Source organism: Astatotilapia calliptera, chromosome 17 (assembly GCF_964374335.1).
Source record: "Astatotilapia calliptera chromosome 17, fAstCal68.1, whole genome shotgun sequence".
Taxonomy (NCBI): Eukaryota; Metazoa; Chordata; class Actinopteri; order Cichliformes; family Cichlidae; genus Astatotilapia; species Astatotilapia calliptera.
The window spans coordinates 31,385,435-31,402,896 of NC_137438.1; the positions used below are offsets into that span (position 1 = coordinate 31,385,435).

The 17,462-nt window shown below is 38.8% G+C and overlaps 1 protein-coding gene across 7 annotated transcripts in view; it reads right to left on the bottom strand.

Annotated features, from left to right (window-relative positions):
- LOC113009220 (protein tyrosine phosphatase non-receptor type 12) overlaps nt 1–9,894 on the bottom strand; it is a 54,329-nt gene extending 44,435 nt beyond the window's left edge. For 6 of the 7 annotated variants that reach the window (XM_026147412.2, XM_080292079.1, XM_026147411.2 and 3 more), the window contains exon 1: nt 9,310–9,894. In XM_026147412.2, coding sequence (XP_026003197.1) covers nt 9,310–9,411 — 102 coding nt within the window. In that variant the 5' untranslated portion in view covers nt 9,412–9,894. The remainder of the gene's footprint in view (nt 1–9,309) is intronic. The other variant, XM_080292077.1, reaches the window with a different exon arrangement.
- Nucleotides 9,895–17,462: the final 7,568 nt, after the last annotated feature.

A 17,462-nucleotide genomic window follows, 5' to 3' on the forward strand; every position in this document is an offset into this window, starting at 1 on the left:
TTGCACACACAGGTCATCATTTCCTGAGTATTTCACTGTGTTGGTCCCTTATCTTGATCATTTAAGATGTTCTGGGTTGTTGGTGGGTAAGCTAGCTTTTATACACACACACACACACACACACACACACACACACACACACACAGCAAAAATATTGCGTTACATCTTCTGAGAAACACCCAGCTTAGAGGCAAAAGGCTCTTTTTTGGGTTAAGCCACGGAAAAAGGGCGGTTGAGAACGAAGGAGGCTTGTGACACGACAAGAAATTGGGAAGTCTTGTTTCTTGTTGTAGTAACATAAGGCGGGCTGATGGCGATTGCCACACAGACAAAAACAGCAGCAGACCCCTGCTGTGTAACCCTCTTTGACCCATTCGCACAAACAGGCTTATAAAAGTTAATTTACAGCAGCCATTTGAAAACTTCTTACCAAGAAAGTGCAAACAAATCAATTTAAATGTGTTAATTACCTTTTTTACAATATTGTTAAATGATTACTTAAATATTTGAGATTTTTGTGACATTTCTCTCCAAGTACCTGTAACTTTTAATTATTTAATATTTTCAACTATTTGTTCATTAAAAATAAACACCAGTGTGCAGTTGTAGATTTGCAGTAGCCAGTTGTGGACTTAAAATATTATGCATGTTCTGTCATTCAGTGCTGTGCTATAATTATTATGTTTACAGCTCAGTTGCTCCAGTGGCATTTTATTTATATTCAAGTTAAAATAGCACAGCTGTAACACTATAAGCGACACAGGACAGTTGGGTTAGCGATCTTGGTGGAGAATTTGCATGGCTGATGCTCAAGCCCAAGTAATCACTCACTTGTATTTCTAATGCAAGAGTAATGTTTTAACCTTCAGCATTGTGTGTGGACTTCACTAGTGCCTACTATGCCTGGTGTATTATTGGTTAGTTATGTCACCCGCCTGTTAGTATATTTTATTTGCATTTTGTGCTTTATATTTGTATTTATTATTGCTCTTAACTCATTCTGTGAAGCACTTTGGCATACCTGTGGTTTTTTAAATGTGCTATATAAATAAAATTTTATTGTAATGAATGATTGTTTCAGTATTAACATTAAGATTGTAAAACTTAAAAAAATAATCAGCTTCCTTAATTTCTGAGTTCTCTAAACTTGGGATTTACAGTGTACATGCACTCTGTGGATTAAAAGAAAATTGCCTTGGCTTTGGCAGAGAATATGTGTACTGGATTGTGTAGACATATCTATAAGGTAATCAAGTCAGGTTATCAGTTAATGGTGAGACAACATTGGCAAAAAAAATGCCTTTTGACAATATAATCAAAGCAAAAAACAGACCACATGTCAAATAACAAAGAAGCTCTTTTACGCAAGTTTAAGAAACCACTGCTAAACAGCCGTCGTAAACAACAGCATCGGAAAGTAGCACCTGATAAGATAAACCAGTTGTATCACTCATTCTTTTCTGCTATAAATGGTAGAAAGACCATTTAAAATTATCTGTACCTACATGATGGAGCCCAGCAGACTCTACATTGAACCGGCAGTAGACTGGTACAAAAAGGAGACTGGTTAATGGCCTCACTTCCAAAAGTTTTCCAGGAGAAAAATAATATATTTTGGTATTCAACAAATTTTTAAAAAAGGAAGAAAAGCATTTTATCACACAGGGTTGAGTAGGCAACCCACATGCCATAAAGTTGAGGCCTGGCTTTGATTCGGCCCCATAGCCATTTACTGCATGTCTGCCCCCAGGGCTTTCTCCCAGATTTCCCATCTTCTCTACATCATCTGATCAAACAAAAGCTGCAAATAACCCCCAAAATGTATATATAAATATTTAAAATATTGACACCAGTCTTAAACCTTGGGTTAAGGCCACAGACGACATAAAAGATGGACATAGACATTGTGATGTCACCTGCCAGTGTTTCCACCACAATCACCAATGATCACTTTCTAGAAGCCAGATGTTACCTTAAATGGATAAAATGGAGTGCTAATTTATCAGCTAACACTAGTTAGCTTGGTGTATTCATACATAACCCAGGTGCAACAGAGAGACATGCATATTGACTAAATAGTGCTACGTAACAGACTAATAAAATACCTGAATTTCACTCAATAAAACTAAAGCAAATTTCTTGGATGTTCTGTACCACACAACAACCCATAATAATGAGATACTCCATTAAAAATGCTTCCAAAGGCTTCAACAAAACACACTTAGTGAAATGTTTAATGTCTAATAGTTGTGGATGAGGTCTTGCAGACTGAGCAGGACACCTGGCAATCAGCATAGCCATACTCCTAACACAATTATCCAGGTGGATTAGCTTTAAAAAATTAATTAAAAAAAAAAATCCACCCCACTTGGATATTGGATCCAGTTGGATATTTTATTAATAGGAGAGTCTGTGGAGACTGAATAAGTGTTGCCAGTCTCAGGATGGCACCTTAAGGAAACAGAGTTTCTGCCATTTTCACCGAGGTAACCCCTTTGTTAAGACTGATGGGCCATTTGTTGTTAACATTTATATAACTTATCAGGCCAGTGTTTTCTCTCTCTCTCTCAAAAAGAAGTCACACTGTGCAAATACCTGCTGAAGAATTTGTGTGTTTGTGTGTGGGGGTTATACATAAGCAAAAAAGGCTTTCAGATTCTACACTTAATATGCGAACACACACAAACAGACATATACACACTTCACATAAGGGAAAGCCCCCTCGGTGACACTGGAAATTGTTGCCACACACAATCATAAACTCACACAAACACACACGCATTGTCACATCTCCTTTTTTTCGTCTCCTTGCTGAGCGTTTAATGTCTGTGGCCTGATGAGCACTATAGAGAAGCATGTGTGTCTGCACTTTTTCACTTTCTTTGATGTGCTCCTTCAGAGTAATCTGCTTGCAGGAAAGAAAACACACACAGAGAGAGGCTGAACTCCAATTTCTAAACCCCGTCTAGACTACAAAATTAAGTCCAGTGTTCCCAAAACAGGTACATGTGTTTTTATGAGAGTGTATTTAGAAATAATATCACCCCAACACAGTCCATAACTCACACTTCAACTTTTTCCTTGTACTGAGAGGAGACTAACAGACTTCCAGTAGTGTAAGAAGCTCTGGTTTAATTCTGCACAACTGATGTCTGACAGCATTTGGAGACGCAATGTTACCGAGGACAGCTCTGCAAAAATCCATGCATATGACCCCATGAGGCATTTGGATCAAACTGTTCACTAAATGTTTTATCAGGCTGCATGGTGGCCCAGTGCCCTATAACACGGAGGTCACAAGCTAAACCCCTGTAGCTTCTATGACAATCAACCTGCCTTGAGCTAAACTCTATATTCTATAATCAGACTTTCTCACCAAGTGTAGTCAAAGTGCAACTGTTGTCTGTACAGAGGTCACGTAATGGGTAAATGCGCTTGGGAAAAAAAAAAAAAAAAAGCTACTCACAGCAAAGCCCATTCAAATGTCTTCCTTTCCCTTTAAACCCAAATGAAAAATACTTTCAATTAGAATTTTTGATTGGCTGATTAAAAAGGAAGTAAAGTGGAGGCACTACTTTAAATAGGATCCTTCCTCTGCCCACAGGAAGTTACATATAAAAACTAAATCGTCTCCAGGAAACCAGTGAGAGCTTACCATGTAGAAGTTGAGCTCATTTCACCACGCCAGATTGTGAGTCAGTGATGCAACTTTAGTCACAGCATTATTTATGACACAGCTATTTCCAGGTAACTGACTGATTATTACAATCTAAGGATCAAGTCATAGCAGCAAAACAGAAGCGATCTGATTTTAAATGTGAATACTAAAACACTGACCTTGTCAAGGGGGCGGTCATGGTGTAAAATAAATAACTAAGTAAATAAATAAATAAATATTAAATTAATTAAATTAAATTAAGGTGCTCTTCAATTCACTTTTAGTTCAACAGATGAGCAGCTTGCTAGCATTGTGTGATATTAAGCCTTGAGTTAAAGCAAGGCCAAAGCAGGTCTGTGATCTTCTCCAGCCTATGCAGCCAAAACATTTTTCCATATGTTTAACATATATGCAACATATTCGTTGCAATAATTTGTTAATTTTAAGGTACAAGGTGATGGGTAACATAGGTGCTGCCAAACATAGATTGTATAAAGAAGATGGTAGTAGGTCTGAAAAGTGAAAGCAATGATAACTGCTTTTTAATAGTCAGCAGAGGGAGATCTGCTGGTTTCAAAAATACTTCCAAAATTACAGACGTTTATGGGAAAGTGGTCCATGCTTCCTTGCTTTTTGACCTCTAAGCTGTAAGCACTTTCCTGATGACTTTATGGGCTTAATCTCAAGTTCTGGGTCATACTGACTAAAACACGAGGCACCATCATGGGTCATGGGACTTCACTAACCAATTGGTAACATTATTTTAATCTTTTATTTACAGTCTATGTCATCAGCGTGTGAATGGGTTGTGAAATTAAGTTAGACATGTTAAAGGGATTTTTTCCCATTTCTCTTTCAAAGCCTTTTCTGCATTGTAGTTAAAATGAATTTTATTCCTGGGAAAATCCAAAGTACTGCTTCCCACACAGAAACTTTACTTAGGCACACTACGCAATAATAATAATAATACCTGCTCAAAGAAATCTGAAGACTCATTGTGGCATTTTACATTTTGCAATCTGTATGAGAGAACTATGCCACTCCATGATCACTTTACATCCCTGCTTTCTTATTTTGAATGGTCACTGCTAACCAGCTAGGCTGCCTGATGATTGTGCTGATCGATACTGATCGCCGGACTCCCCAGAGACATGCGTCCATGGCTGAACGTACCCATTCACCCATCTTTGATTGTAGCTGGCAACTGCAGTCTCTGTTACTCTGAAGATCAGGTCTGGTCCGTAACTCTAAGGAGAAGCAGGTGGAAAACGACTTTGTGTTCCCAAACAGAGCTCACAAGAACTGCCAATTTCAGTAGAAAAGGGTGGAGCTGAAGAGCACCGGTGAGCTGGTACAGGTGGCTTTTAAAAATATTTAGTCATTTATATGGCACAAAAGGTTTGTAATGATATATTATATATATATTTTTTTTTTAATTTAGAGCTGTGAATCACGCAAAGCTTTTTAAGTAGATGCCAAGGGAAAAAAATATTGAGCTGCAATTGATGAGAACAGGTCAACTTTAACAACAAGGCTTTTCAGAAATTTGCACAGAGAAACTTTAAATCATAATTTATGCCCACATAAAGCCTATACTTAAAAAATAAATGAATTTCAATATTTTTTCTCTTTTTTTAAGTAAACTCGATGGTTCATCTTAATTCCTCCCCTTCGTGTCTGGTTGACCAGGCTATTAAAAAAGTAAATAAATAAATAAATCTGGCTCTCTTACATAAGCACTAATAGCTGGTTTGAAAAGTCGTGGGTTGAGAGAAACAGCTTATAACCCCCCTTTTTCTGAAACAATTACAATTGCCATTGTTGCATCTGCACAGATGGTCCAAATAACAGCACATATTTGACCTTTTTTGCATGTGTACTTTTTGGATTAAGTCACCATTACAAAGCAAGAGTGTTTACAGTAAAAATGCATCTACCTTTTACTGATGACATTGCTTAACCTTAAAATGGACCAATCATGCTCATTTCCACCTCCATATTTTTTTTTCCCTTGGGCTCTAGTAGAGTAGCTTTCCATGACTCAAAAGAACCCCAAACTTGTTTATCCTATACTTGGTCTCAGCTTATTACCTGGCTCCTCTCCCTTTAAGCCAACAGTCTTCTGATTGGCTACCTCAGCAAACAGATGGTTTGAACACCAGATAGGTGGAGCTTCTGTGCTACTTCTTTCACATCATACAAAGCCAAAAGTAGGGTATTCACCATTGCAATAGTTTATATATGACAGATGGAAGGTGAATCACTTCAGAGCTGACATAAAATGCTCTTCAAGAGCTCAGTCATATCTATAAATAATGTAGGTCCTTGGAGCAAACATTCAATTCTCAATGTACATCTTTATCCTCCACTTCATAAGTATGCAGACATACATCCCATGTAATCTGCCTCTATATGACTGCCACTGAAACAGCTCACTGTCAAGTTTTCTAATAAGGTCAAACATGGCCAGATACCCCACGATACTTTCCAATTAGCGTCCCAGGTGGAAGAAAAACCTGAAGTTTCCCCACTGCATCAAACAGCAAAACAACTACTGAAATAAACGTATAATCTCTGACTCTTTGGCCCACTAGAGCCTGTAATTATGTCAATAAAACACATTCTATATATAAACAACAATAGGCAGTTAAAGTGGGTGTTATGTCAGGGTGTTCTGGTGACTCACTTCATAGTGAAGCACACCCCATGTGCTTGTGGTATTGCGAGCTTGACTCCAGCAATTGAAAGCCTCACACAAGACTTGAAATCAACGCCACAGGCTAGCAGCAACTGGCTAAGACACTTACTTACATGTTTGCTGCGGCTTGTGAGCGTCAACAATGCTCTGTACACTGGCACACAAGCCACATGTGCTCAATCAGGACAAATTTTCTTGACTGCTAGCTGGTGCGTTTGCTAAATAATTTAGCTGAATCTCAACATTCACAAGCTGCTGCCAGCTGTTAAGAAAATTTAGCTTGAAGCCCAATTTTTATAAGCCTCATTCAGTAACTTTGCATGTACAAAAATAACCCCGATTACCATGACTAACGAGATAAAGGATAATTGATTTAATGGAAGCACTTGAATGCCCCAGCGATTAAGTTTATATGAGCTGCATGATTGTCAAGGGACTGTCTAGAGACATGTGCGATAGCCTAAGGCTAACAGGAAATATATTGTATTTCATGCCAATGAAGTTCATTTGAAAGGAAACCACAGACATCACACAAATAATCAAGAGTTAAAGCCTGACAAGCAGTCAGTAGTGTCCTACAACTTCTTAAAAACACCACATTTAATAGCCTAAAAACGCTTGGTGGGGTGTTTTGCTGGAAAAACTGACAGGAAGAAACACTTTCCGCTTTAAAAGCTTTAAAATTGTTCTCTTCCCATACAACGTGTGGTTGTTGTAGGCAGTTTGACAAGGCGTGGACGTGTGTAATCTATGAATGGCAAGTATAGTGGTGCTAAAAGAAGAACCTGCATTTAACCAGTTGAGTCTAGAAACAGAATTTAAGGGCGAGAGAAAACGGGCAGGCAATAAAATCACAAACATATGGACACTGTACTGAGTCTACCGCGTAAAAATTCATCTAAAGAGGGCATGCATGGTGAAATGAATCTTCTGTAAATAAGCCAAAAGCAGACTAGTTCCAGCTCCGTAGCTCTCGTCCACCATGCACTTCCTTAATGCCTCTCACATAGCTGAGAACTAATTTTTTTTTTTTTGCCGAACATCTCCCAGCTCCTTGTTTTCTGCAACTCTCACTCAAAAGACAAGACAGAAGGCTAAGTTATGAGCACAAAATTAGACACAGATTCGCTTATTATAGAAACTGTTATGTACTTAATCTGAACGAGAAAGAGAGCCCTCGATCCAAAGTGTGCCAAAGAGTTGCATTTTTATAGCCAGGACAAAATGTTATGAAATGGGCCAAGAAAGAATGTTGCAAGCTCCAGCAAGCAGCTTGCATGAAGTAGGGAAGTGAGGAGAGTCTGTGTGTGGGGGAAAAAGTTAACCATTCTGGTGCTGAGGAGCTTAATTCCCACATAATCAAACTGCAACATGATTAACATGAAACTAGGCTGGATGATAAGGCTGCTCATAAAGGAAAGTCTAAACCTGTTAAACTGTAAACTTGCTGTAAATTAAGATAGTAAATCAATTTCCACCGAACATTTCTAAACATATCTAAATTAAAGTGGACTCAACGACAGAAATGTTTTTATAGGAGTGACATTCCTGTTGTGGCATTTTAAACCATTTCACAAGCCTTGGTCCTATTTTGAGTCCAGACTTTCAACACAGTGACATCCAGTTATGTAGTGAAGGCAAACTAATGGACTGTGGGTCAGCAGTCACCGCAAAATATGTAATCAAAATCACTTCAACAGCAAGCATCTCTAATCTCAAAAGATCCTCTCCACATGTAAGAAAGTTGCCAGATTAAAACTAATGCTGTTGTAAGGTTTAGTTTAAATCAGGGATGTCAAACTCATTTTAACATTGGGGGCCAGATACAGCCCACTTTGACCTAACTACATGTTTGAACTGAATGATAGAAAAATAATTTTGTCTGTCAGCGTGACTCTTAAATTGTAAGAAAAAAACCTGTAAAATTACATGCTACAATTAGGTGTATCCATTGCACACATAAATGACCTAAAAATAATCAAATATAGCAACCATACATTTCTATAATAGACAAAAAACTGGAACCTTTCAAACATTTAATTTTTAAAATCTTTGGTGTAGCTTGAATCTCCATGTGGGTGCCTTTAGAAGTAAAGATAAAGCTGTAAAACATTTGAAAATACTGTTAAAAGTCCAAAATTTATACCCTCAATCACGTCTTCCAAACTTTGTAGTAGGGTCTGATTGGAATCTTTGCCTGGCCTCCAAGCCTTAGGTTTGACAACCCTTGTTTAAACGGTCTTTTTTTTTTTTTTTTAAATATATGGGTCCAGTGTATGGGGAGCTCTTTGCAATTTGCTTTCCTTAAACTGGAAATGTAAATAAAAGTTTGCAAGTGGCCAGATTTATCAATGACCACAATAGATACCTGCTAAAACTTCTACTAAAATTGAAGTCATTTTATAAATAGTTGACAGGATTTTTTTTATTACTGGAACACAGAGAAAACCACAGGAAATAAAGCATGCAATCAAGCTTAGGTTTGTGGATATTTAGTGCTTATGAGGACAATGAATCACTGCACTGTCTCAATCAAGCATATAGCCACAATAAAAGATATACCTACAAGCTGCTCCAGCAACGTCATTAAAATAAATAAATAAATAAATAACCAAGAGCTAGAGAGACAATAATATATGTTGTCTTTATCATTTGCCCTTTTTAAAAAATTTTTAAAGAAACCGGAATCGGCTGTATTTCTGTGGCATGGGAGACAATGCTAGGCCGCCATGTAAAGCCTGGAAATGGGAGGAAAAAGGAAGAGGGCAGTGTGGCCACCCCTGCCTCACCTCCTGGGGGATACACAGAGAACCAGGAGACGGGGGGGAGGCTGGGTATGATATGAAGGGTCAGTATGGAGGAAAAGGTGGAGGTTATAAAGGGAAGAGGGTACATGTGAGACAGATATAGGATACAAGAGGCTAGGTGGAGGCGCCTGTTAATTTTGACCCACCATAAAGTCGCTGCCGAAGTTATCCTCTCCCCTCTCATCGTTCCCTTCGCTCATGGCCTTCACCCCCTGGATAAACTTTCTCAGGATGCCGGCTTGGTCCATTTCTTCAATCTTCTTGTTGCCTTTTCCTTTAAAAAATCTCCCAAACTGGCAGGGGGGTAGGGGAAATGTTACAAAATAATAAAACAAAAGCGGACACAGGGAAAGAGGGAAGAAGGAAGGGAGGGGAATAAATAAAAATAAATAAGCTTCACGGGTCCTCCCAGAGAGTCATCGTCCGCTCACAACACAACACCTTTTTTTTTTAATTATCGCCCCATGTTGTTTCTCCCTTTCCTTCTTTCTTTCTTCTGGACTGTTTTCACAACGACAGCGGTTAGTCCCAGAGAAAAGCAGCAGCGGCCGGATTTTCTGCCCCGTAAACAACTTCACAACCGCGGCGGTGCACGAACTGTAAACACTTGGCTATGCGAGAAAAGAAAAATAAAGGAAAAAAGACAAGAGCCTGGGTCTGGCCAGCTTATGTACCCCTCCCTGTCTACCTCGGTTGCCACATTCACACACTGCTGCTCGTTATTCGCTACTGGGGAACATCCGGACTGGGTAAAGCCAAGGAACAATTAGGCCCGCCCCTTCCAGGATATACTTATATCTGATTGACTAACGCTGACCAGGAATTAAAATCCAAGTGGCTAAACTGGGTGTCGCTCCACCCAATAGCGTGTTCTCATTGGATAGAATCTGTGCCTGTCGTTTTGACGCTATTCGTCATTGGTGAGCTAAATTACGATCCAAAAACGTAAGGTTTAAATAAACGGCGTTACTGTTTTGCTGTAATTTTTATCGATACTTTAAAAAATTATTTGTTTTTATTCGATGATATGCTGCTTCACATAAAAAATGTTTTTTCTTACACTCTGATAATTATATATCTAAATAGGTCATCAGTATTATTACATTTAATTGGGAAAACAAACACATTTATATCTTCGTGAACGATATAGTCCTACTCTACTGTACATTTTACATAATTTCATTTGTCTAAAACTTTAGTAACCAAATTATTTCTCAATCCTATCTTAGTATTGTAATACTTCGCACTTTACGAGTATAGGTATATATTGCAATTCACTCTGCGTGTCAGCGCTACTTAACAAATACTAATTTAATGGGAACTGTTTATCAGAATGTACAGATACACCTTTCTAGATCTGTCCTGGTAATTTGAATTACTATAACCTTCTCTATAACCTGCTCTCAGAAAATGCCACTCACTGAATATTTTTCTTTCTTTTAGACCATTCTCCATAAACCCCATTTAAAAAACTCAGTAGATCATCAGTTTCTGAAATACTCAAACCAGCTCATGTGACACCAGCAACAATTCAGAGTCACTGGAATCAAACTTCCTCCCAATTCTAATGCACAGTTTGAACTTTTGCAGGTCGTCCTGACTATGTCTATATGTCTATGTCATGCGTTAAGTTGATGCCAAATGAGTGGCTAATTAGATATTTGTATTATAACAGGTGTACCTAATAAAGTGGAGGTGAGTGTGTATATATGCATGCATTTCTGTTTCTTCACATCGGTGGAAAAACATTGTTGGAAGATTTTTTTATTTGTCACTTTCTTAAATCAGTGATCACATTCATTATTAGAAAAATAGAGGACATCAGTAAACGTTTGCATACATTTGCATACATGTATTGTAATGAAATCTATTGGCCTTCAATATCTAACTATCCGTGGTCTAAAATCAGAAAGAATAACTATAACAAATAATCCTAAAACTAAGATAGATAGATAGATAGATAGATAGATAGATAGATAGATAGATAGATAGATAGATAGATAGATAGATAGATAGATAGATAGATAGATAGATAGATAGATAGATAGATAGATAGATAGATAGATAGATAGATAGATAGATAGATAGATAGATAGATAGATAGATAGATAGATAGGAAGAAGCAACTATAACAGCTAAGAGATTAATGGGTCAGATATATAATCTGGATTAAAATGTGACAGAAATAGAGACAAAGAAACGTATCATGTATCACGCACATATTTAATTCTCCAGTGTGACTGAGTGTGTGTGTGTTTAGGTGATGTGTTTTGTCACATACTCACTTTTGCAGTGATAATGCTGATCTTAATTTTGTTGTAAGTTTTTTTTTCAAAGACAATAAAGGCCTTCTAATTCTAATTAGGCATGCAGACAGTGTAAAATTGTCACTATTGTGGTAGCAAAAGTAATAGCAGTTATTAGTACTATAGCAGAAAATGTATTAGCATTGAAAGTACATGGTATATAGCAGAAGATTGGTATTATGTATGTGTTATGTAATAATGCTAAGAGGTTCTAATTTGAACATCCAGTTCATTTAAATTTGATGTAACTGACAAACTGAGGAGAAAGTGCGAATGACAAACGGAGAAAAAAAGAGAGGAACCAAATTGGTATTCAGGATAAAGCTGTCTGGGGACGAGAACTCAATAGACACTTATGCACGACGAACTGTCTTCCAATAAACACAGAGGGGAATCAAGTCACTTTGTTTTCCTTTAGTTCTAGCACTGACAACAAACAAACCCATCTATTCAGCTAGAGTAAGAGGGAGAAGGAGAGGGGACGCTGTCACAGAGCCAACAAGCCTTTCCTCACACAAACTGCTTTTTGTTCCTCTTGTCTTTAAACTTATTTGCTTGTTATCCCAGTAAATATTCACTGTTTTCTTTGCTGTCCCAGTTTCATGTCCTTCTCTCTTTCCTACATTTTCTCTCTCGTTGTTTAATTTTATTTCTGAGCTGAGTCAAACTTTCTTGCCCTTAGCTGTGCCCTGAATGGAATCTATAGTTGTTACTGTATTTAAGAGATGCATTATCTACTAATCCAATAACTGAATTCTGAACATTTTTGGGGGATTAAAGAGCCTAAGAAAGTAGAACCCAAAGATATTCAGCCAAAAAAAAAAAAAAAAGACTCTCATACACACTGGTGAGGGTTAACTATATAAATGAAGACAGATTGCTAACACGCTGCAGTCAAGCTAAGTCAGTTTGCACTTTTCAGTGCAACTTGTCTACGATGCACCTCTTTGACTCAGCTGGTCGGGTTGCTAACTGGTTGTACTCTGGTTATATTCCTATATAAAAGCATTTTGGAGTTAAATTGCTGCCCTGCACCGACTACATCAGAGGTTGTGGAAGAATTTCTCTTACAAATCTGCTAGGTTCTCTCTGGACTCTCAATGTAAGTAGTCAATGTTAATTTCTGTGTATGTAGATGGCAACAGTTTCCCCAGTTTTTCACAGATAACTGCTGTAATATCACAAACAGATTGCATGTAATTGCCAACTTGACCCCATTTAATTATAAATTATTGCAGACTGACTCCAGCTTTTCACCATCTTAACCCAACAAGGTTTCTTTAAAGAGAGCACCTGACCCCGCCTTCGAAAAGACTACTTCGAAGACAATAAGACTGCAAGTTCATTGCACAAAGTTACCACAACTGGTACCCAACCACTGCTTTCCCTAATGTGACTGTAGCATACGGTAGCTTTGTCCTTCTTTATAAAAAAAATTCTTACTCATTATCATGTATCAGCTTGTTTCCCTCTAAGACCACTTCCTTTAACCCATGTTTCTTCTGATTGGCTGCCCCTCTCAAGCACAAGGTGTGAATACAGGTGGGATGGAGAGCAGGAAAAGCATACTGTGTCAGTTTTAAGGTACATAAATAATGATTTCTTTGTGAGTCTGTGCAGAAGGATGTAATTGTGTAGCTGGATTATTCTGTTTCCTCCCAGCATAGTTCATTAGAAACAGGTCAAGCAGACTGAGGAGATAAACACACATCAAAGAGCACTGTGGTCTACTGTACTCTGTGTGTGTGCGCGCATGTGCATGACTTCTCTCATGGCTGTATGATGAGGAATATTTTAGGAAAGAGCTTGTGGCCTTCTCTCTTTTCTCAGCACTGGCTCTGGTTGCACTGCATCTGACCCTGACCTCTGATCTCCATGCAGAGAAGATGGGAGTCAAAATTTCACAAGAGAGGAGGGGAGGATCAGTTACACATGATATTTTTATGACCCTTTTCCCTTCCTTTACCAATTTCCTCTGCCAGTGCATCTCCACTCTCTTTACCCCTCCTTCTCCACAGATACGTCTACAGCTCTCAAACATATACACACTCCCCCCCCCCTCCTTTTTTCACTGACTCTTCATTTCCAGTCCTTCCTCATTCTATACTCACTCTCTTCTTTTTCCTTCCTCCCTCTCTTTGTGGAATGTGCTGTTCAGAAGCAGCTGAGTGGAGGAATGTTGCTGTAACAAGCCCATACAACAACCCCAAGGTAGGGAGGTTCCCCCCCCCCCACACACACAGTCATGTATTTACACCTTAATTTTCTGCATGTCACATACTTGCCTGCAGTAGAAGAAGAGCATTAAGATGCACAGTTGCGGGCGTGATAGGATGACTGTGACAGTATCTAGTCTGGACACACACATGCACATAGAAAAAGGCGTAGACAGAGAGACAGAACGTGAGCCTGCCTGTTGGAGCAAGGTGAAAATGTCTGCCCTCCGGGTAGAGGAATGACTCAGTGGCATGTTACAAAACTACACCATGCCCCCTTCTGTTATGTGCTTCGAAAACACTGGTATACATGCGGTAGCATGCAGATGCTTCCCTGCATGTGACATTAATATCATGCTCTGTGACATGATCTGCCCCATGATCACAGTGTCACAGCCAAAAGACATGAGGCGTTACTAAAGAGCATGAAAACAATGCCAACCATAAGCCATAAGGCCTTCACAGCCAGGATATCTCAGCTTAATTGAATACCCATAAATCAAAGCATCAAGCCCCAGCAGCAGCATCCAAATATCTAATGATGAAATCTCTCCCGGGTGAGTAATGTTGGGGACCCACAGAGCGAGTGTCATAGTCTTTTGGTTGTAACACTTCATTCTTGTTCTCTTATTTCACGTGCCTCCTGCGTTTTCTCATTCTCTGCGTGTCATTGCTATCTGTGAGTTTATTCCTGCTCCCTCTTTTGCTTTGGTTCCTGCTTTTATTTTGACAGTTAGTTCCTTGTGTAGTTTTCTGTATTTTTAGCTCCCTCCATTGTTCTTTTTGGTCTCGACTTAGTTCACCCGGGCCTTACTGCCTCTCTTCGTGTTGTGTGTCTTTAGTCTTTAGTCGAGCAACCAGGCGTGTGCCCTCGAGCACCCCTCCAGTTTTGTTCCAGGGTTGGGCCAGGGCAGAATAAAGTCGTCCTTTGATCTCCTCTGCATCAGGATTTACTGAGAGTTAAGAAAGTTGAGAACTTCTGCTATGCAGAGGAGATCAAACTGACATGGGTGGATGACATAACAAGAGCATTATAACCTGAAACAGCCAGACATCATTGTCTTTCAGTTCCTCATAAACTGGTCATCTGTTCCTGCAGTCATGAGGGGCTGGCTAGTTGTGGTTCTTGGCTTTGCCTCTGAACAAGAGAAATACAGTGAAGGGAATCTTCAAGCACAAAAAAACTATTGTCGCGAGCCCATGTACAGTGCTTCTGGCATTAACAGAGATGTTAATGTCACACCGTGAGAGAAGCGCCACTATACTTTTTATTTCCTTGATGAAGGGTTTCCAGCTGAAGCCTGAGATCTATGAGAAATATGAAAGTAAAGAGTTTAGACAAATGGAGGGGATCCACATGGGCAAACCGCTGCCATCCAACAGCCAGATCAAAGCGGGTTAGAAGAAGGGGGGTGGACCCAGTTAGCATCTTGGTATTTAAGATTTACTCAAATGGTTGCTTTTTAAATCTCCCTCTTGTTCCTTTATCATTTCTGTGTCTACATGCATTTCTTATGTTCTTGTTGTTGTTTTGGTTTTTGTCCATCTTCTTTTTGGTTTTATGACACTTGAGTCTATCACATGAAATAGCAGGGCCACACTAAAAGGGCTCAATGTTCTCTGAGATCATGGTGAGGGAAACTGAAGTGTTTTACAATGTATCCAATTGTTATGGAGCTATTTCAGATTTAACCCCACCCCCCACCCCCAAATGTGACACATTAATGACATCAGCGAAAACAAAAGTCATCAAAATTTCAGTTACAGTCAGAATAATATGAAACAGGTTCAGTGAACCTGGAAACGAGGGTGTAAGTGACATGTGTGTTAGTGTGTGCAAAGTGGACATAGCAATGTGGTGGGTGATGTGGCACTGCTCAGCACTTGTGTGTATATATAAATGTGTTCTTGAATGCAGTGACACCCTCAGCATAGGTCCTCCCTCAGCAGATTCCAGCCAGCCTGTCTCTGTCTCTACCAAAGACGGACACACACACACACACACTGCATTGACTACCATTCATTTCACTACTGTGTCTATGGTTATCATCTCTGTTTTCCTAAACTTACCTCAATGATAAACTCTCCAACTCCTTCCCTCACTTCAAGCTAATTGTTCATACTAAAACTGTAATTGTTTTGATGGGGACTTGCTTTTTGTCCACAAAAGAGAGGCAAGTGTGACATTGCAAACAGAGTTATGTCCTCAGAACATAAGTAATACACACACACACACTGGCAGGCAGTCAGAGAGTGGCGGTTGGACGCTCTGTCAGATTTAGACATGTAATTACTGTCCTGACTCTTGAGAGCTGTGTATTTGTGTGTGTAAGTGTTTGCTTCTCAGTCTGTGTGAACTGACCTATTTCAACGCACTATATGAGTTTTACATGAAGCACATTTGTGACAGTGACAGACCTGTATAGTTTCCTTGCTTGCATATTCGTACAGACTGACACCGCAGAATACTTTCAGTAATACAAGAATGATCAGAAAGGAAAACACTGAAAACAAAGATGAGATTAAAGCATGCAATCATAAATGTGTATTTTTGAGTTGTTGTTGTTTTGTTTTTTTCAAATTCAGCACTGAAAAACCCACTAAATTGGCTTCAAAATACACTTGAAAATCAATTTTAATGACTGGAAGGAGATTTCTGTTGTCCACTGGTCCACTGGCGCCGTCAAGTGGGCAACACGAGCAAGCTACAAATCACATGTTGCTTGGTGCTTTAAGCTAGCGGGCCCCAACCCCCGGGCCTCGGACCGGTACCGGGCCGCGAGAGTTGAGGCTCAGGTGTGAATGGTTTTCAGGGTTTTTATCGGTTTTCAGCGTTATTTTGTTATCGTTTTTATCGTTTACTCGGTTTTCCTTGGTCTTTTCACGTGTGTTATGAAATCTTCTTTTTTTCGGTACCGGTACTAGTTTTATTTTGTTGTATTTATCCGCGACACCTTAAAGGCCGGTCCATGAATATATTGTCGGGCATAAACCGGTCCGTGGCGCAAAAAAGGTTGGGGACCGCTGCTTTAAGCAATCATATGACCACGATAACATGACACGATAGCATGTGGTGGCATGTGCGACCTAGCTACAGTTAAAACTGAATATATTGCCCCCACCCCCCAATTAACAAATGGTTCAAGCCCATAGCGCCGACCGGCTTCACTTTTTGTTTTCAGTAGCAAGCGACACCTATGATTGTGTCAGAGCACATTTTAAATCAACACCATGGGCATTTCAGATTTCACACAGGTGATTTCACAAGCTACAAGCTGCAGCCACTCTCTATTTCAGCTTGTGTTGAACGTTCAGACTTCAAAGTATACACAAGTTTTAAAATTTTAATGACTGGCTATCACAGTTATGATATCTATCTATCTATATGTATATATATGTATATATATATATATATATGTATATATGTATATATATATATATGTGTATATATATATATATATATGTATATATATACACGTATATATATACATATATATATATATATATATACACACACACATATATATATATATATACATATACATATACACATACACATATATATATATATATACATATACATATACACATATATATATATATACATATATATATATATACACACACACACACACACATATACATACACATATACAATGTTCAACTCATGCACAGAAAACACTGTTGCACTGACATATTAAGCTAAAAAAAATGTTGAATGAGTTGTGAAGTGGAGTGTGTAACAACTTACTTGAAGTCAAGAAGCGCAGCCAAACA